This window comes from Meriones unguiculatus, chromosome 5 (assembly GCF_030254825.1).
Source record: "Meriones unguiculatus strain TT.TT164.6M chromosome 5, Bangor_MerUng_6.1, whole genome shotgun sequence".
In the NCBI taxonomy this organism is placed as follows: Eukaryota; Metazoa; Chordata; class Mammalia; order Rodentia; family Muridae; genus Meriones; species Meriones unguiculatus.
The window spans coordinates 118,580,063-118,601,407 of NC_083353.1; the positions used below are offsets into that span (position 1 = coordinate 118,580,063).

At 38.6% G+C, this 21,345-nt stretch overlaps 1 protein-coding gene across 3 annotated transcripts; it reads right to left on the bottom strand.

The window, feature by feature from the left end:
• Window positions 1-9,383, bottom strand: Klrk1 (killer cell lectin like receptor K1). Of its 3 annotated transcripts, none has more exons than XM_060384296.1 (7): window positions 9,252-9,383; window positions 6,585-6,692; window positions 4,912-5,004; window positions 4,454-4,489; window positions 3,589-3,740; window positions 2,852-2,955; window positions 1-554 (listed from the first exon to the last, which is right to left on the bottom strand). In XM_060384296.1, exons 2-7 carry the CDS (start codon window positions 6,688-6,690, stop codon window positions 437-439), a joined length of 609 nt encoding a protein of 202 aa, XP_060240279.1. In that variant the 5' UTR covers window positions 6,691-6,692; window positions 9,252-9,383; the 3' UTR covers window positions 1-436. The 3 variants fall into 3 exon arrangements, with proteins under 3 accessions (XP_060240279.1, XP_060240278.1, XP_060240277.1); XM_060384295.1 differs by lacking the exon at window positions 9,252-9,383 and adding an exon at window positions 7,996-8,441 and having other exon boundaries at window positions 3,589-3,737; XM_060384294.1 differs by lacking the exon at window positions 9,252-9,383 and adding an exon at window positions 7,996-8,439.
• Between the last annotated feature and the right edge of the window lie 11,962 nt (window positions 9,384-21,345).

Below are 21,345 nucleotides of genomic sequence, written 5' to 3' on the forward strand. Positions count from 1 at the left end.
TCTTTTTAAAAAATTTATAAATTACAGTTTATTCACTTTGTGTCCCCACTGCAGCTCCTCCCTCATCCCCTTCCAACCCTCTCATGTCCACTGATAGGGGAGGTCCTCCTCCCCTTCCATCTGACCCTAGCTTATCCAGTTTCATCAGGACTGTCTTCATTGTCTTTCTCTGTGGCATGGTAAGGCTGCTTTCCAGTCAGGAGGAGGTGATCAAAGAGGGAGCCACTGAGTTCATATCAGAGACAGTCCCTGTTCCCATTTCTAGAGAACCACTTGGAGACTGAGCTGCCATGGGCTACATCTAATTGTTCTGTTATTTGTTTCTGGAGGGCACAGGTCTGCTATTTTATGTTTCTGTTATGTTTGTCTCTTCTTTTTCAGTCCCAGTTTCTCCTGGAACAATCCCTTATCTTGTTGGAGATGGTTCATGAACTCTTTACATTGCCGTCTTCATGCAGATGTAAGTGTTCGGGTTTGAACAGTCTTCCATGTAGGCCTTAAAGCTTGAGGCGTAGAGAGCACAGGATCCGCTCGGCATTTCCACCAGTGTTAATCTGGAGCAGAGAGGATGGCACGTTACAACCAGACTTGGTTAAGGAAGGATCTAAACACGAACTCTTCTTTATAGAATTTGAATGTGGGAATTTCAATAGATTTCAGGTGACTTTAGTACTGTTTAGCAAAACAGAGCCAATTCAGATAATAAAAGGAAAAATGTCATTCTTAATGTGCTCATGTCAGAAATTAATCACCTCAGAATTCAAATATCTCTATGTATCTGATTTAAAAAAAAAGCTTCAAATGTTTACTTAGTAATAAGTATTTACATTAGAAATGAATGTAGAATTAAACTTAGAATTCAAGTGCTGTAGTGTTTTGTGTAAAAATAAGGAATCCTCCATAGACAAACAGTTTACCATTGTCAGATAAAACTGGCTACAGACAACAAATATTCAAAACAAAGCCCACATCTGTACTGAGCATATGCCTTGTATCTTGTCCTGCTTTCCTAAATAATACATTGTGAGAACTGTTTACTTAATGTTTACATTCTACACGGTATTATACTCCATACGAAAATGATTTGAATTATGCAGAATTGTCCCTGGTTCACAAGCAGATTCTATGGCATTCTGCATAAAGATGATGACCATTCATGGGATTCAGAATCTGTGGGGAGAGTAAAGCTTTGGAACCAGTCTCCCATGGACACCAAGAGCTGACTGCATACACAATTTTACATGATAAAGAAACAAAAGTAATTGTAAAACCCTCTACACACATGCACATGTGTTGTATTTGGCGTCAATATTTACTATTGATACATCTTTCAGTAAAGCTGCGGTTATTCCTAAACAGCTGTATACCCAAATCCCCACACAGAGACTAGGATTTATTTGGTTAACCTAGAACACAATGCTGGGCAAGAGCTACTCCATCGTAAACCTCAAAGCCCGCATAGTTTCCTACCATTTAGATTTCCCACATTACACTTGCTTTTAGTGCTATCTTAGGTCTGATTCATTTCTCCAAGTCATTCCAAGACTTCTCCTCTAGCCTCTGCTCCCCCAGCTTCTGCCTCCTCCTCCCCTCCCACTCCTTCCTGTCTTCTGGCTCCTCTTCTCTCCCTCTTACTCCTTCCTCTCCATTGCTCAACATTGTGGCTGGTTGTTTTATTTTGGCATGTTTACACAAACTTGAGACAGGTGATGCTCAGACTGAGTATCACAATGCAATGTCCAGATTGAAACCAGAGAGTGGGGGAGAGAAATCAGCATTTGAATGAACAAAGGTAAGGTGTATACACTTCAAAAGAACATTATATCAACACACATGCATACACATAAATAACTGTGTATGTACACACATGAATGGGTGTGTGGTATGTGTGCATGCATATGTGTGCATGTGTGATGTATGTGATGTGTGTGTGTGGTAATGTGGTGTGGTGTATGTGTGCACACATGCGTGTATGCATGTCAATATGTGTGTTTTACTTCTGTCTTGACATTTGGAATTCCATGAACAATTTAACAAATGAAGTTGCTTTTTTTTTTTTTTTTTCCTTCTAAGAAAAAGTCAGAAAGAGAAGACTCAAGAAAGTGATAACGTCACTTCAGGGTAAAATTTAAAAACTAAAAGAACAATGCTCTGCTGTTATCCTCATTGAAAAGGATACAGAATACCGTTGGGATAAGAACAAAGAGCTGGTACTTGGAAGGAAATTTATATTAGGAACTGCTCTTTCTGGGTCTCAATTCAAACACATTAGAGAATTCATTTTAATTGAAACTACAATTGTATGTAGTTTGGGGGCATCCCCTCATGATGTGATAGGTGTCAATGCTGTGTATTGATCAAGCAAAGGTATTTAGCATCTCTGTGACCTCATGCCTTTGCTATTTCTCTTTGTGCCACTGGACAATAGAGTGACTACAGCTAGTAGTAAGCTACTTTGTATTTGAAAGCACCTGTAACCCCAAAAGAGATAAGAGGGTTCTAAGGTTGAAGGTTATGGCTTATTGTATGTTGATTTTTCCTCCGTAATTCTAGTCACGGATGTACAAAAGAAAATATGTGGTGCTTCAGCCTCATATCTCTAAAATTGATGTGCTATTGGATCGATCTGCCTCAGTTCTTAGCATGTAGTGATTTATGTCACTTGTTAATGTTGTTCATGCTGGCTACTGTGCCACCCTCCCTGCCCTTTAGATTTAGAGTCAAAATGATTTTTTCTAACTCTATTAGAATATGGTAATGTGTCAGATTGTGAAAAAGAAACTGAAAAATGAGTGCCCTTAGGGACAGCTGATCAAACTCCCAGCTTGAGACCCGCTGGAGTGAGACTCACTGGTTGGATGAGAGAGAGGAGCCATCTTCCCACTGCCAGGATCCATTTGCTTCAGTATGGACTAGTCCAATCCAGTGATATGACTTCACCAGCTTTAAGAATTCCTGTTAGAAAACCGCAAAAAAAAAAAAAAAAAAATACGGATGAAACACATGCATAGAATGTTAGAAACCCAAAGCCACTCACTTTCCACTTGGGGAAGGAGGCATTGTCCAGTGGCCACAGCAATTCTTATTGAACTACAGGTGTTCATGTGTTTTTGTTCTCTAAAATTTTCTATCTTTGGAAGTGGTCAGCAGCTGTGTGCTGTGTGTACGTGTGAGTGTGCAGCTGCTCATCCTGCACACAGAAGCTAGGACAAGAAGACAGCATCTATCTTCCTTCCTTGTTCCCTGCCTTATTATCTTGAAACATGGTTTCTCGCTGAAGCAAGAAGTCACCTTTTCAGTTAAGCTGCCTGGCCAGGAGCTTTTTTGATCTACCTGTCTTTGACCCCGGTACTGGAGTTATAGGCGTGTGCAGCAATGCCTAATGGGTGCTGTGAAGTTCATATTCAGGTCCTCACGTTTTCAGAACAAACACTTTGTCACTTTATGTCTCTAGCTCCTACTTTCTTAATTTTTATCACTGCTGTCTTAGGTGGGTATCAGAACACCTTGGTGGCTGTTGTATGTTCCAAGTTCATGCTCCAGTGACTTTCCTCCTGTTTTAGAATCAAATGGAATTAAATGCTCAACCTGCTCCTCTTTATTGTATATCTTCAGAAGGCTGGAATTTTGAGACAGACACGAAGCTTGGCTCTCGTTCCAGGTTTTGTTGTCATTAAAAAATTGGTAACAGTTGTTTCTATGACATATCCAGTTGTCAGGGCATGGGCCACAGTAACCTTCTAGAAAGAGAATAGATTAATTCTACGCATACCCGACTGTTGAAGCAGATTTTATCTAGTCAAATTCAATACCTTTCCTGTCTCAACTCTGAAATTCTAGATAATTGAATGATTATAATATAAAGAGAACAAAGGCCCTAAACTAAGGATTTTCTACCTTTTCTTCCTTCCTTTGTTGTTTCCTTCCTTCTTCCCTCCCTTCTTTTCTTCTTTCCTACTTTTCTTTTATTGAAAATAGATTCTGTTCTCATAAAATGCAGTCTGATTAACAGTTTCCCCTTCCCCTACTCCTCTTAGTTTCACCCCACCTTTCTGTTTCTCAGAAAAGAATAGACTTCTAAGACATAACAACCAAATATGACAAAATAAAATGTAATAAGATTAACCAAAAATTATCATATATGTTTACTTATTTTTACCACACAGGGACTCATAAAACTCATTTTAGCTTTTAACTATCTACACAGCCAAGGTTGACTGTAAAATCCTGATCGTCCTATCTCCACCTGTGAAGTGCTGGAATTAAACGAAGGCAGTACCATGACTGGTTCTTCCACCCATTACATGGCCTTCACAGCTAAAAACAATAAAGTTTACAGTGAACCACACACAAAATCCAACTACATTCTTCTCTTTTGAATGCATTTGAATATATATTGAATCTTGGCATACCTGTCTGCAATATGTGTTTAACATTAAAAAGATTCACTCACCTCTCGAGGAAACTGGGATTTCATTGTTGCATAACACTATAAAAATAATTATACTCGTTAAAACTTAGTAACATACTGTAAACAAAAGTAACTTGCATGCTTGTGGACTGCTGAAGCTATGGTTAAAAACACTTTCACTACTGTTACTGTATGTTTTTGTGCTTCTCTACTTTCTCTTACTTTTTAAAATATGTGTGTGTGCCTACATATGTGTGCATGCAGGTACGTACATGAGGGCACCTATGTGCCCGGGAGTGAGCGTGGAGGTCAGAGAGCAACTCTGAGGAGTCAGTTCTTCCTTCCATCTTATCTGGGTATCAAACTCAGGCTGCAGGCATATACAGCAAGTGCCTTTACCTGGCTGAGCCATCTCTCTGGTCCCCTCCCAGTGTGCTTCTGAAGTCTAACCAAGGTAATGCAGTACACCTGCTCGATTAACTCTCTGTCTTGTCACTTACAAGTTATAAAAACAACAAACCACATCACTGTGATAACAATGAAGCGAATTGCCATGGCTGCAGCAATGACTCGAACAAGGAACAGTGGAGACACTGTCAAAGAAAAACAGGAAAGGTTAGAGCAAAAGGAGGGCTAGGGGGCCAGCTGAGGTGGCTTTCTGTCTAGTATAAACGCTGGCGTGCATCTCTATGAGAAGGTAGACAAAGTGCTTTTCCTCAGACCCAGCAGTGTAAGTACTCTACAGGTGACTTAAATCTAAGAGTACAAAAGCATGGTATCCACTCCCATGATTGCTTCTATGCAAGTTTTCTAAACTTGTTTTTTTTTTTTTCCTTTACACAAAGTTTCAAAAGTAGCCTCAGGCTTGACACAAATTTGCAGTCCTGTGGCCTCAGACCCTGAGTTGGGGGGGGGCTTACAGACTGTGCTGCTATTTTTCACTCCCTAAATAAATCACACGTCTCAATTTTTTTTACAAGAGTTACTAGATATGAATACTTTGATAATCAATGTTTTAATAACATTCATTTCTATATTAGTAAAGTATTCTGCATCTTTTTTTAGGAGAATATTCTAGGGTATGTCATATTTTGACATATAAAGAGGTCAAATTGAATAAATACTTAATGTTCGCTTTCATTGATATCTGCATAAATTCTATTAACAGACTTTTAATTTTTCCAGTGCACATTTTAATTGTATGCTAATTTTGGGCATTAGAAGTAATAATATGTTTTATACTCATTTTTGAGTTCCTTAGGGAGCTTCCTCTTATGGTAACTAGTGTACAAAGGGCACACGTGTTACATTTTCTAGTAACTGAAACTTTCAGTACACAAAAGTTGCACTAATTTTATAGGAGCACAAATAAATGAAATTCCCTCCTTGGTTGCATCTTCCTCAGTAACATATTATTTGCATGTTTTAATTTATAAACTTAGTATGCAGTATTTTTGTTTTAATCTTTTTATCCTTTCATGATAAATTTAAACTCATGTCTAAGTCATAAGTTTTTATTTTTTTCTGAGACTTTTCTTGTTTTTATCAAGTTACTGGCTTGTTCTATACTTCTGAGTTGGTGACAAGGCATGACAACATACCTTGTCCTATATTTTGCATACATATGTTTCAAATATTATTTCTACTTTGTTTATGATCCTTCTGAGGGGTAGAGTGGCTTATTTTTCCCAGGTTGATTCCATCAAGCTTCCCTTTATGGTTCATATTTTTAAAATATGAATAAAATGTCTTTCACCAGGCTCATGTTTTCTCCTTCAAAAAAATTGTCACAAATTTTAATACTGATAATACCCAGGCTCAAAATGGTTGAGTACAGATTGTCTTCACTCCATTCAGAGAGGTTACTAAATATTGCTACAATTTATTTCTTCTATCATGTTTAAGAAGATAGCTGCATGATTTTTAAAATTTCTTTTCTATAGTCTATTTCTACATATTCTTCCTTAAAGTTAGATTCCCCAAATCCTTGTTTCAGTTGCCCTTATTATAAATTACATCATTACCTACAATTTGATTGTACTTTCTAATATTATCTTAGAGAAAATACAGCTTACTTCCCTGGGGAGGTAAAAGGAACAAGGGTTGTCACTGACAGCAACACAGTTTCCACCCTCACCTCACCATGAGGACACAAATGTAACCCAAGACTTACCATTTTCTCTGGACTGGCAGGTGATTAGTGCAGATCTTTGTTTCAGCTGTCCTGGAGAAGCATACTGCTTTGCTGGCTTGAGGTTGTAATTATGGCATTTGCTCATCTCTGGAGAAAACAACTCAAGCTAATACAAGTGCATGGACTTTGTGTCATTTGATCAAGACATTTCTATCTTCCAACTTGTGTTTCTCATGAAAATCCTTTTAAGAGGCAGCATGAGTTTCCATTGCTTTTGCCATCTCATTTTTAAGATGCTTACACTTCTTAACAAACATAACCATGCCCATCCTTTGGAGAATTAGAGTTAGAAAAATGGTATGGATTTGTGAAATAAACCAGGTCATAGTATAAAATGAAATCTAACATTGAAGCGAGCTTTATGTAATGGAAAAAAATAGCCGAGGAAGACAGATATATAATTAATTACACCATACACTCAGAATGTAATATTGGTAAGCAGAAGTAATTTAAAATCTTCATCCAGCTCCTTACAGTGTGGAAAAGAAAACATATCTTACAAAATCCTAGGGACATCATAACAATTATATGAAATGTGATGAACTTGGTATTAATAATTCCAACTGCACAAACAATAAATAGTAGTTTACCAAACTGCATGAAAGTTAGAGACACATAAAGACATAAATAGTAGACTCCAAATCTCAGAATAAATATGACAGTCTTGAGTTTGAATGAAGCAAGTTAAACAAAACCATATTGTTCTTTTCTTAAAATTTCCATAATTAATTGAATAATTTTATAAATGAAAAGACATTATCTACTTTATTTTAGGCTTAAATTTACCCTTAAACATTTCTTGCATATAGTTCAATTACTAGACCTGAAGAAAAGAGTATTAGTTATTATATTGGGTGAAAAATTTGAATTTCAAAAAATATTCACCATTTAATATTATTAAATATTCACTATTTAATGTTAGCAAGTATGAGAAATTCATAACATTTTTAGAATAAGAAGCACTTTCAAATTCTATATTCCATGAGTTTCAGAGTCTAGAATTGCACTAAGGTAAATCCGGCATGTTTTATTTTTCTATTGGTACAAAAAGAAATGAAAATGTATAGAGACCATGGACTGCCCCAATTTAAAGATGGAAAGCTGGAAATATTTGATTAGAACCCAGTTCCTCTGACTCCAAGTCCTCCTTCCCTGTCATTATTTCAAGCTCTCCTATGTTATAAATGACTTTACAGTAGTTAGGTGGTAAAGGGAAAATATCTTTGCACATCCTCAAAAACTACAATTTAAATACAATATAAACATAACATGAAATGCAAATAATGAGAATAGCAGTAAGAGGCCTCCTGTGCCTCACATTGCTTTGCATCGATGTTGGATATGTTAGCATCACAAAACAGGCTCATAGATTCACATGCGCACTACATACCTGGGCTGTGCTGAAACTTTCGATCACGAATCAATGCCATCGTGTGATGATTATGACACATTCACTTCAGAAATAGATCCAGGTCCTGGCTTTTGTTATTTAATTAATTAACTTTTTTTTTTAGACACTCTGTTTCTATGCAGCCTTGGCTGTCCTAGAACTTACTATATAGACCAGGCTTGTATCAGCTTTACAAGAGGTGACCTGCCTCTGCCTCCTGCGTGCTGGGATTGAAGACATGTGTTGCCACTCCTGGCTCTGGTCTAACTTCTGTGATGCACAAAGGACTCTTGAATAAGCAAGGCAGAGTCTAAAGATTTTTTCTGATATCTTTGTGGTGAGACTACATACTTGTATTAGACAAGTAAAATACAGAAAAAAATTCATTAAATATGAAATAATGGAAATAAGAGCTCACACAAGACAATGGAAAACCAATTAACATTTTATTGGAAAATAAAAACCCACTGTTTCAAAATATCATAAAAATACAAAAAGTATTTTTAATTCGCTTACATTGAGATATTTAATAGAAAAATATTTGGCTTCCTGACATTGAACATCAGCACATACAATTTTCTGTTTATGGTTTTTATTTGGTGTTGAGCAATTTTTTTTTGTAAATAAACTCATGTCAGATACATGAGTTTCTGTTGCACATTTTATTATCTTTTAGTAAAACTTCTATCATCACCAATAAAATGTTACCATTTTCATCAACAATTTCATATATGTTTATATTGTAACATTTTACATCATCTGACAGTGCTCACAGAGCATAGCTGTTTAATAAATAGTACTTGGACTTTAAAATGAGCACTTTCCACATTTGATTTGATAAGTTGATAAATGAATATAACTTGTCTCTTCATGAATGTGCAGTTATGCTATTTCAGAAGCAGAAATAAAACCACCTTCCATAAGATTAGTTCATTTGTGTGAGAATTCTTATTCAAACTTCAGCCTTTCAACCCCTCAAACATATCTTAGATGGAGGGCTTATTATCTCAGCAACACAAATTCTTACTCTTCAATATGCGGGTCTTGATTATGGACACCAGATATAGTGATACAGAGTATCCTTAAACCTAAGACAAGAGAAGCACTCTTTGCCTTCAGCAGCTCTACTCAAACATGTAAGCTAGAATTATCCGACAGTGTAAACAGTTATAGAACTCTTTTAACTTGACATTCAACTCTCATTTCGTGGAAAACATTTATTAGAAACACATGCCTAAGCACGTACACTCACAGACCTGAGCAGAGCAGAGAGGTCCTGTTTCTTGTGAATCAAAGCCTGGTACTCAACTAGAAATGGTGGCCTTGTCCCCAGCAAAGATATGGAACTGAAAATAGGGGTGTCTAGGTGACTTCTCTCTCTGAGACTGATTTGGTAGAGATTAGTCTCGTCTTCCTGTGAAGACACACCTCAAAGCCACAGCACTTCTGCATTTTCTGCGCGCACACAATTTGCCTTATTTGGTTAATGAGGTTTGTGAATAAATATCAAGTCCTAGGAACATTTTAGGACTTTTATAATGCTATGAAATAGCACGGAGTTTTGAAAAAAAATAAATGGTAGAATTATATAAGCTGGGGATCAAAAGTGAAAATATATAAAACATAGTTTTCAATCTCTGTTTGAAGTTAAATAAAAGATAAAATATTCAATGCTTTACTCAACCTGTGCATAAGCTTTGGCTCATTTGAACGGAATAAAATCTGTTGCACTGTGTAGGTGGGAACCATGGGAACTATTTTTCTTGACCAAACACACACATGCACACATATATGCTATATGCATACATATGAAAATAGAAAATGAATACATAGTAATAACCTCATAAGGGTTGATGATATGTTTATGTGCATAGAAAATAAAAACAAGCTAATAGGTTATTATATAGTAGGTCACTATTGTAGGACTAGTGGTAGCATAACAGGGTACCATTAATTTACAAACGTTATTGTATTCTTAAAGATGAATGGTTGACAGAAACAACCATTTCGTTAAATGTGCAATTATTAATAATGGAATAATGGCAAAACATTTGCGAGGAAATACGAAGCACACCTGTGTGGTATGGGAAACATTACAAATAACAAAATAAAAACGTACAGGACTTCTGTGTATGCATAAAGCTGTCAAGTATTCCTAGCATGCCTTAGATAGTTGGTTCAATTTTAGTTACCACTCTGGGTTTTGTTGTAGGAAAATCTTAAATATGTATTAAGCACATGGCCAAGAGCCAGGAAGCCACAACTGAAGAAACAAAATTTGGTGACATCATTTTTATTGTTTGCTGTTTTGTTGTGCTGCAGAGATGGCTCTGCAATTGAGAGTACTTTGCAAAGGACTTTGGATTAATTCTCAGCACCCATATTGTGAAGCCCATAACTCCAGCCCTAAGAAACTGTCAACCTCTTCTGGCCTCTGCACACATCAGGAAACTCTATGAGGCACATACACATACACATGCAGGAAAAACACACGTATACCTAGAAATTTTAAAATGTAATGTTTAAAAGACATTTTATTTTTAAACTTAAGTAAAAATATAATTACTTTGTTACCTCTTTCCCTTCCTTTACTTCAACCCCTCCCATGTTCCAAGGTTTCCCCTATTTCCTCTTAAATTCATGTTTTTTCTTTACCTTTGTTTCTTTAATTGTTATTCTTCAAGTGTTACCTATATATTATCTATGTATCTTTCTATCCACATATCATCTATCTAATATTACATATATGAATAAATATATAACTACAACTAGATAATTTTCTTTAGTGCTACTTGTATCTGATTTCAGGACTGGCCACTTGGTACTGAATAGTCAATTAGAGAACTCGTTCCTGAGGAAGATTATTTTCCTCTTATTTCATCATTCCTTTGGTTCCTGCAGTTCTTTGTCAATCGCAGGGCACCAAGAAATTTCCCCGTTGCATTGCTGTTAAATGCAATACTTGTTCAGGTCCTCTCTAGGCAGCCATATTGCTGAGATGTCATGATGAAAGCGACCTGTCATTTCTAGGGGATACAATATCAGAGCAGCTTTGCTGGTCCTCTAGCTGTTACAGTCTTTCTGCCCTCTCTTCCTCAAAGTTCCCTTAAATATGAACCACAACAATAACCTAAGGACCCAACAGTGACAGTCATATCTTGGCAGCAGATAACAGCTATAAAATTAGATGTAAGACTTACTCAAGAGGAGGGAAGTCATGCCTGGTACTGGAAACATAGCCAGCTCATTTCCCAAGGCTAGTGACTTCATGGTCCCCACTATTGCCACTTTCTTCTCTTTTTACTTACTTTATTTATTCACTTTACATCCTGATTGTAGCCCCATCTCTCCTCTCTCCCCAATCCCACCCTCCCAATCTCTTTCCCCATCCCCCCTCCTCTGTTCCTCAGAGAATAGGAGCTGTACAACCCAGCTCATCAAGTAGCATAAAGCATTGTGGGACATAATTATCTGTTCAAGGTGCTGTGCTTTGTGGACAGCCTAGGTGCAGGCCACTTGAGGAAAACCACCAACAAACAAACTATAACTCTCCCCTATTAGTTGAGATTAACCACCAAGATGAAACAAATGGCCTCTACCCTCCTGGCACATTATGTTCTTCCTGTGCTCACCACTGAAGCAAATGTGCCCTTTGCGGTAAGACAGAGAGAGGTGGGCAGGATGCTTACCTCAAATTGTGAAGCTAAAGCTGCCTGTCATCAGAGAAAGCTGGACACTTGCTCAGAAATGAAACTAACAGGCATGTGGTTATGGCTAAGTGCAAATTCTCAACCTTTCTGGAAATGTGTTTGAACTGATAAAAGACAAGAAAAATGAGCAGACTCTTAAATATCTACATGTATACACATATACATATATACACATATACATATGTATATATGTGAGCAAAATGAAGTACATAAGAAAGTAAAGAAAATCAGAGCTGAGTTATTGGATATGTGTGGCATATTGTAGTTGAAGAAAAATGGCTCATAACTGTTAAAAGAGAAAGAAGATTTGGAGAAACATATATCTATTTGTCTTTTTTCTGGCTAAGACTCCAAACATTATGTTGAATAACAGTTGAAAGGACAATCTTGTCTCCCATTTTTAGATGAAATGCTTTCAGTGTTTTACCATTTAGGATAATGTTGGTTGTAGGCCTTTATTATGCTGAGCATGTTTCTTATATTCTGTCTCTGTGTCTCTGTATCTCTCTCAGTCTCTGCTTCTTCCCCATCCTTCCCTTTCTCCAGGGCCATTATTGTTAAAGAATGTTGGATTTAGCTGGGCACAGTGGCACACACCTGTAACGTCAGCACTCAGGGAGAAAAAGGCAGGCAGAGCTCTGTGAGTTTGGAGACTGCCTGGTCTACAAAGTGAGTCCAGGACAACCAAGGCTACACAGAAAAACCCTGTCTTGAGAAACAAAATAAAACAAAACAAAACAGAACGTTGAACTTTGTCCAAAGCTTTCTTTACATCTTTTGAGGCAGTCATGAGATTGCTTTAAGGCCTGTTTGTGCACTTTGTTACATTCATTGGCTTGTGCATACTTAATCATCCTTGCATCACTGAAATGAAACTGTTGAAGCCTACTCCTTTTCGGTAGCATACTATAGCCATTTTTATTTCAAACCTACCAGCCACATCATCTCAGCTCATTGCTGACTTAAAAGAATCTCTGTATAAGGTTAGGTTAACCATAAACTATGTTTATGTTCAACGAGAAACTCCGTGACCTGGTTGTTCATAAAAATTCCCCAACCAGAGGCGGGACCTGGGGCATCAACCCGCATGCAATCAGACATGCTCTTCTCTGGGTCCAAAGCGGCTGACCCTGAGTGCAGTGCTTAGCCTCGCATCCTGAGCTTATCATTTTAGCTTTTTATGGTAGCCAACCATGCTTGGGGAGAATGTCCTGCTTCAATGGCTGTAAAGGCCTGAATGATCATGGCTGCATCACACTGTTCGGGTCTGATGCTCTTTAGGTGGATGACACCTAAATGAACATCTGTACAAAGTCCCAATTTATTTCTAATATCAGAGATCAGACCTCTACTCTTGCCTGATGCGTCTAAAACAAAAAGGGGGAACTGTAGAGAGCTGCGGAATGCTATGCCTTAAAGATGGAGCTGGTTTCTGCCTTCCACCTTCCCGATGGTGAGTGCTCTCTGTCACGAACAACTCCACATTTGGCTAAGGCCGAGGATCTGGCTTGCTTCCATGTATGTGGACCTATCTGCATTGCCCCCGTGGCACGCCTGGGTTGGCTACCCAGAGGCTATTTAAGCTGTGGGCTGGCTTTCCCCGGGGTCCGAGGATTGTTCAATGTTCCTGAATAAACTGCATTGAAAAAAAAAAAAATTCCCCAACCATAGCATAGCCGACCCCAGATGCTAAGTACACTTTCAAGGTTAGCTAGAACTGTTTGTCTAGTTAGTGAAAGTAACGAGTCTGAACTATCTAACTTACCTCACTTGGGACCAACCAACTTAAAGGTTAGCTGATAATACTTTGTCTAATTAGCCAATACATGTGTTACAATGTATTACTGCCATCCTCTTGTCTTCTGCGCTTGGGCTTCCTATAAAAAGATAGCCCTAAGAAGAGATCGAGGTCACAGTTTGGCTCTAGAGTCCACTGTGTCCCTGACCATGGTCACTCAGGGTGTTGCATTCAATAAACCATCCATATCTAACTAAGATCGGTGTCTGAATGGTTTGTGCTGCTTCCTCTGGACCCTAACAGAAACCAACATGGTCATGTTCTATAATATTTGTAACATGATGTTGAATTTAGTTTGCAAATATCTTGATGAGATTTTTCATCTGTGTTTATTAGAAAACTTGGCATATAGTTTTATTTTTTTGTTGCGTTCTATCTGCTTTTGGTTTCAGGGTTCTGGTTTTATTTATGAGTTTGGTGAGTTTTTTCTTAATTTTTAATATTTATTTTAATTTTTTTGAGAATTTTATATATAAATACTATATCTACATCATTTCTACCTCGTATTCTCCCTACTCCTGCTTCTCCTTGATCACCAACTGTCTCTCATGACCTCTAATTATTACCATGATGCACACATATACGTATATACGTGTACATATGTATATACAAATATATGCTAATGAGTCCATTTAGTGTTGCTCATGTATATATGTGTTTAGGGCTGAACACTAAGGATTAGATAACCTTTTAGTGGCCTCATCCCCATAGAAGACCAATTCTCCCTCCTTCATTAGCCTGAAGAGCCTCATCTAAGGGCTTTCTGAGATTCCCCACGTCTGCTTTGGAAATCATACTGTTGAGAGTTCATCTGTTGTGACTCTCTGTTATATATAGATGACGCTACCTTACAGCAGACATCCTGGTCCTCTGGCTCTTAGAATCCAGAACACACCATCCTGTTATTACCTTAATTTCTTTTTCTGTTATCTTTCGTGCCCGACAAAAGAAAGCTGAGGGGGTAAGATCCCATTGTGGCTCAGTGATTATAGAGGGAAGTCAAGACAGCAGGAGCTTGAGGCAGCTGGTCACACTGCATCCACAGTTAGGAGTCAGATGTCAGTGGATGCATATTGCTACTCAGTTCCAGACATACAGCCCAGGATTCCACCCACGGCCCAATTTCCAGCAATGCAATCAAACTAAGAAGCATGGCCAGAGGCTGCTCTCTCTAGTTGGTCTAGATCCTGTAAAGTTAATGGCTGACACTCGCCACCACAACTCCACCCCTTTGTAACTTGACACCCAAACCCTTTAAGCCACACTTTCCTCACATTGTCCGCATAGTTTCATGACCATGTTATAACATAAGATGCACTCGGTCTAACTTTAGAGTTGCCACAGTCTTTAGCCGTTTCAACGAATTTAAGAGTCCAATGTCTCTTAACTGTGAGGCCATGCGGTTCAAGATGTCCCAGGTGTGGCTCACAGTTATGGCATTGTAATTCTCAAGGTTGCAAAATTCTAGTTAGATAATGGCTTCCTCCTCATAAAAATTCAAATCAACCACCAGAGAGCCTGGAGCCTGGAGCCTGGCAGAAAAACAACTTGTAGGCTTGGATTTACTGTTTAAGTTTCTGTAATGAGCCATGTGAGCAAGGCTGCATTCAGGATGCTAGCGGGTGATAGCCACTGGTAGCTTGCTATGCCTACTTGGGGATAACACCCACATCAGTTTTTTTTTCTACTTTTTAAGCCTCCCCTTCCTTCTTTTCTCCCAGTCTCCCCCCAACCTCCTACCCTATATCCACCCCCACCCTACCATCCTCCTGTCCTCCTCTTTTTCTACAAAAGCCTCAGAAAAAAGGAGAATTCCCTTGGACTGGTATCAATTTTGAAAAAGAACAACAACAAGAAGAACAAGAACAAAAACAAGCAGAAGCAGAAGCAGAAGCAGAAGCAGAAGCAGAAGCAGAAGCAGAAGCAGAGCGGAATACTTAAAAATAGTCCTGACAGTACTCGTGTTTGTGTGTGTGTGTTTGTGTGTGTGTGTGTGTGTGTGTGTGTGTGTGTGTGTGTGTGCAAGTCTCATATCTGCCCAAGTGGCCAAACCAGCAGTCTCCTGTCTCTGCTTAAATTATTCAAAGTGGTTGCTTCTTTTTTTCCCCCTAGAGCTTTCAGGTGTGCTGTTGGTTGCTAGTATGAGATCATTTCAATTCCTTCCTTCTTTCCTTCCTTCCTTCCTTCTCTCTTTCTTTTTTTCCTTCCTTCTTTTTGGTTTTTTGAGATTTCTGTGTAGCCTTGATTGTCCTATACTCGCCTTGTAGACCAATATAAGAAAATTGAAATAACCCTTTGTATTTTATCACATCACCATGGATCAAAGCTGGACCTCAACAACAACAGAAATAACAAAAGGACTACACACTCACGGAAACTGAACAGTTCTCTACTCAATGACCACTGGGTTAGGGAAGAAATAAAGAAAGAAAGCAAAGACATCCTAAAATTCAATAAAAATGAAGGCACAGTATACCCAAACTCATGTGACACAATGGAAGCAATGCTAAGAGGAAAGTTTATGCTGGGACTCACAACCAAACATTAGCTAGAGCTTGGGAAGAGTGAGACTAGTGAGAAACATAGAAGGACCCAGAAGGGATAGTATCGCCACAAGAGAACCAACAGAGTCAACTAACTTAGGTCCACTGGGGCTTACAGAGGCTGAAGCACCAACCAAAAAGCATGCACGGACTGAACCTAGGTGCCCTATACAAATGTAACCTGTGAGCAGCTTGGTCTTAAGGTAGGTCCACTAGAAAGTGCTCTCTCTGACTTGGACTCTGTTGCCTGCTTTTAGATCACTTCCCCCTGGTGGGGCTGCCTTGCCTGGCCTCAGTGGAAGAGGATGCACTCGGTCCTGAGGAGACTTGATGTGCTGGGGTGGGTTGGTAAGGGGAGCTCCCATTTTCTGAGGAGAAGGGAAGAGGAGAGGAATGTGGGAAGGTGGGACTGGGAGTAGAGGCGGGGGGGGGGATATTGGAATGTAGAGTGGATAAATATAACATGAAAACAAAAAGAAATTGTTCAAAGTGTAACCTGGGTCTGGGACCTGAAGAGATTTAACTATGTCAGCATATATGAGATGGATAAGCCTAAGTTCTATAAAGGCTGGTAAATTCTTTTTTTCAAAGCTGGTTCCATTTGTGAGTTAGCCAGAGCCAGTTGTGCCTTGTAATTAAAGAGGTTTTTCTTTATGTGTTTCTTGTCTCTATATGTACAGAGTGATTGCTTACTAGAAAGACATTTTCATTCAACACCACTACAGCCTTTCTCATGAAAGTGGATTTTTACTAGTTCTTTGGGGAGCACATGCTTTGCTCTTCTCTTTGTCACTGGACTCCCATAATACAGAGTCACAAATGAATATCAGCCTCTTCCCTTACAGATTACCCAATCTGAGGCATTCTGTTAGAGGGAGATGGGGAGAGAGAGAGAGAGAGAGAGAGAGAGAGAGAGAGGGAGAGAGAGAAAGAGAGAGACTTTGGAAGGAAAGGTTTTCAGTTTCTTCATCTTTTTACAAGAATGGACATTATTTATCTGGCACCAAATGATAAGGGGCTGAAAGTTTTATTGCTAGAATGTGGCCTTTGCAATCCAATTGTCTCCACTTCCATAGAAGATGGCTTTTACGTATGTGTGTGTAGAAGAACACATGAGGGGAAGAGATTGAGCATTTTGAGCACTAAGAATAAAAATGTTAATTTTTACAAATAGAATTCAGTAGCTAGAACATTTACTGTCTATATATGGAAGATACAAAATTTAAAAAAAAACTACTTCTTTAGAATTCTCATCTATTTGATATAGGGTGAATTAGTTAAACTAGATTAATTTTTGATATCTGAATTTTATGAAACAATAACTATCTTACAGGTTAAAAGAAGACTGTTTCCTAGGACTTGATTCTTCATAGAAGTTAGTTTGTTGCTATATTTGATGAGACTATGATGCTTTAAGTACTGAAGACTTAGGGAGTATTTATGGCCCAAAACATGTCTCTTAAAAGCTTTTACAAGTGTGCTTGAGTTGCCCTATGAATAAGATGTCTTGTCTGTCATATTTTGTAGGTAAGGACAGATGCTTGACTGAGTTAGTAAGTAATGGAATGCTACCAGGGTTAACAAAATGAAGTTAGATGACTCAACGAGAATGACTGTGGTTACAGAGAACTGAGTACCATGACACCTCCATCCATGTTGCTACACCCAACATTACTCTTTTCAGGTTCAATTGCTGTAAGGTTCATTATGAAATGATGGGGATTTTATAAAGTTTTGTTTTGTCTTTGCGTCTTGTTCCATTCTGAATCTACTGATAAGTTGTTTTATACTCCATTGCATATTCTCTGTCTTATTTTCTTCTCCTGATCCTGAGATAAGACATATTTAAAAATTTTTTTATTAATTACACTTTATTCACTTTGTATCCCACCTGTAGCTCCCTCCCTCCTCCCCTCCCAATCCCTCCCTTCTTCCGGCTTCTCCACACATGCCTCTCCCCAAGTACACTGATGGGGAGGTCTTCTTTTCCTTCCTTCTGATCCTAGTCTATCAGGTCTCATCAGGAGTGACTGCATTGTCTTCCTCTGTGGCCTGGTAAGGCTGCTCCCCCTTTCAGGGGAAGGTGATCAAAGAGCAGGCCAATCAGTTTATGTCAGAGGCAGTCCTTCTTCCCATTACTATGGAACCCACTTGGACACTGAACTGCCATGGGCTACATCTGTGCAGGGGTTCTAGGTTATCTCCATGCATGGTACTTGGTTGGAGTATCAGTCTCAGGAAAGACCCCTGTGCTCAGATTTTTTGGTTCTGTTGTTCTCCTTGTGTAGCTCCTGTCCTCTCCAGATCTTACTATTTCCCACTTCTTTCATAAGATTCCCTTCACTCTGCCCAAAGTTGGCCATGAATCTCAGTATCTGCTTTGACAGTCTGCAGGGCAGAGCCTTTCAGAGGCCCTCTGTGGCAGACTCCTGACTTGTTCCTTGTTTTCTCCTTCTTTTGATGTCCATCCTCTTTGCCTTTCTGGATGGGGATTGAGCATTTTAGCCAGAGTCCTCCCTCTTGATTAATTTCTTTAGGTGTACAGATTTTAGAAGGTTTATCCTATATTATATGTCTATATGAGTGAGTATATACTGTGTGTGTCTTTCTGCTTCTGGAATAGCTCACTCAGGATGATCTTTTCACCTTACACCCATCAGAATGGCTAAGATCAAAAACTCAAATGACAACACATGCTGGAGAGGTTGTGGAGGAAGGAAATCATGAAATTTGCTGGTAAATAGTGGGAACTGTAAAAAGGGACAAGACATCTTGACAACTTAGCAAAGAAAACATTTATTTTCACACATATTTCAGGTACAGTTTATTCTGTGAGGAAGTCAAGGCAGCAGGGGTGTGAGGCAGCTGGTCATACTGTTCCCACAATCAAGGAACAGAGAGTGACAAATGAATGAGGCTATTTACTTCCCTCACTCTCCTTACTCATTCCAAGATCCCAAACAGAAAATGGATATGGGTTCATCTTCTACCTCAATTAACTTTTACATTCTCCAAGTACACATTGCTCAGCAATATATAAACATGTCTAGCTTCTGAAGTACATAATATGTGACAAAATAAAATGTAATTTTGCGTTTATCTCAGAGAGACACTAGTCTTTGTAAAGATTGTGTGCCAGGCTCTGAAGATAAGATACAAAAAAGATTTCAGCCGAAGTTGTTGGCTGGAACCAAGTATCTTCAAGCTCATCTTAGATTACCTGAAATCAAGGAGACCACAAAGCTTGAGTGAGAAATAAATCTTTATATTTTAAATGTCATCGCAGTCTGTGATTTTTATTACACAGCTTAACAGTTAGGCTTACACATAACTTATGTATTTTATAAAATTAAATTTGAATACATAGTTCCTAATTTGATGTCAAAATAGAGACTACAAAACATCTTTCATATAAAAGCATATGAAACTTTAAATTATTTCGTGAATAATTTTTGTCTTTTTTTAAAATAAACCACAGTTCTCTAATCATTGCTAAATTACTAAAATACAATGCCTCGTCACAATACCAGGATGCTTGGCTCAGGCAAATCTTTTTTAGCATTTTACTTATTATTTCTTCATTATTTAGTCTATTTTCTTTTCAATCAAGGTATTTTTTAAGTAGTATAGTCATGAGAGAAAGGGAGACGTACATAGTTCAAGCAAACAAGTCAACTCTCAAAATATTCTAAATACACTGGTGGAAAGCCCGCAGGTGTGAAATATATCTAACAACGTTGATTATTAGCAAAAATATCTGAGGCTGAAGAAATGGGTCAGTGCTTAAGAAGACTTCATTGCTCTTGCAAAGGACCTGGGTTCAGTTTGTAGCATTCGTGTCCGGCAGCCAACAATAGCCTGCAACTCCAGCTCCAGGGGATTCGATATCGTCATCTGGCCTCTTTAAGGTGTTTCTTTGGTCTCTGTGTATGGATTCTAGAATGAATAGATATTTTTTGTGTGTGTGTGTGTCTCCTGAGGAAAATTAATGCCAACAGGTTGATGCCCAGAGACCCAACAGAACCCAAATGAGTGTTAGAATGTCCATTGCATGGGCAATGAAACACATGTGAGGTTGAACTGAGTGTAGAGTGTCTGTGGAGAAAATCCCAAAGGGATCATATTTCCCTTTAAAGAAAGGAATAATATTTTTCCTTGCCATAGTGGGATAAAAAAGGGAAATAGACATGCAGGAGACTCCCTCCATACTTGCCTCAGCTTTGACAGGAAAATTGGCTACAGAGATGGGGTCACAATGGGTAGGAGAGGAAAGTTATTTCCACATCACTTAAAAGCTGATGTAACAAGGTTTCAGTTGAGGTTGGGTTCTAAAGGATAAACTTGACAGAAAGCCAGATGTTATGCTTGTGGACCTGATGGGATTCCCAGCCTAAACAATTGCTCCTCAAAGAACAGGGAATGAATGTGGACTCCACTGCAGCTACTGCTGCTAAGGAACATTTTTTTTTTCTGGGCACTATCTTAGCCATTTCTATAACAGCACAGCCAATGTTGCCTACAGATGAGGGTCATGCAGGGCGTGCAGAGGCCCAGGTTCAATGGTGGATTCATTGGCCTTCTACTAATGATCAGATCACTGTTTCAGGGTGGATGCTGGGTCCCGGTGTGTCTTAGGTTCTAACGGTCCCAGTAGCATTAGGGTCAACGGGAAGCAGTGTATAGCTATATTGATAGAATAGTACAGATGGAAAGGCTGTTGTTTCCTCCACCCCGAGTATACTGTGTTCCTTATCACAAGCAAGAAACGGTTGTCAAGAAGCACCCTGCTTAACAGTTTTGGTAAATTTTGCCTGAGGGTGAAAAATGAAGCTAGATGGCTCCAGGAGAATGGCTGTGGATTACAGAGAACTAAATCCTGTGACACCTCTGTCCATGTTGCTATACCTAATATTACTCTTTTGATGTAAAATTGTTGTAAGTGGTAGGATACTTTCATGTTGAGTTGGAATTTTGTAGGATTTTGTTTTGTCTTTGTATCTTCTTCCATTCTGACTTCAAAGCCCATTTGGTACTACCTGGAAGTGTAGATCAGTGACTGAGTATTTAAAAGATTTAGAGAAACATCCCAATGAAACAGTTCACACACATCGAAGATAGAGGACCAAAAAAAAAAAAAAATCAGTTCATACAGGGTACAGGGTACAAGCATTAGAAATTCTTGGAAGTTTCGTAGTTGGGTCATATTCAGATGATGCTTGACAAAATCCTACAACAACTTGCACCTATGAAAACGAAAATAACAGATAATATCTTTAAACATGGAAGAGGTGGTTCAGAG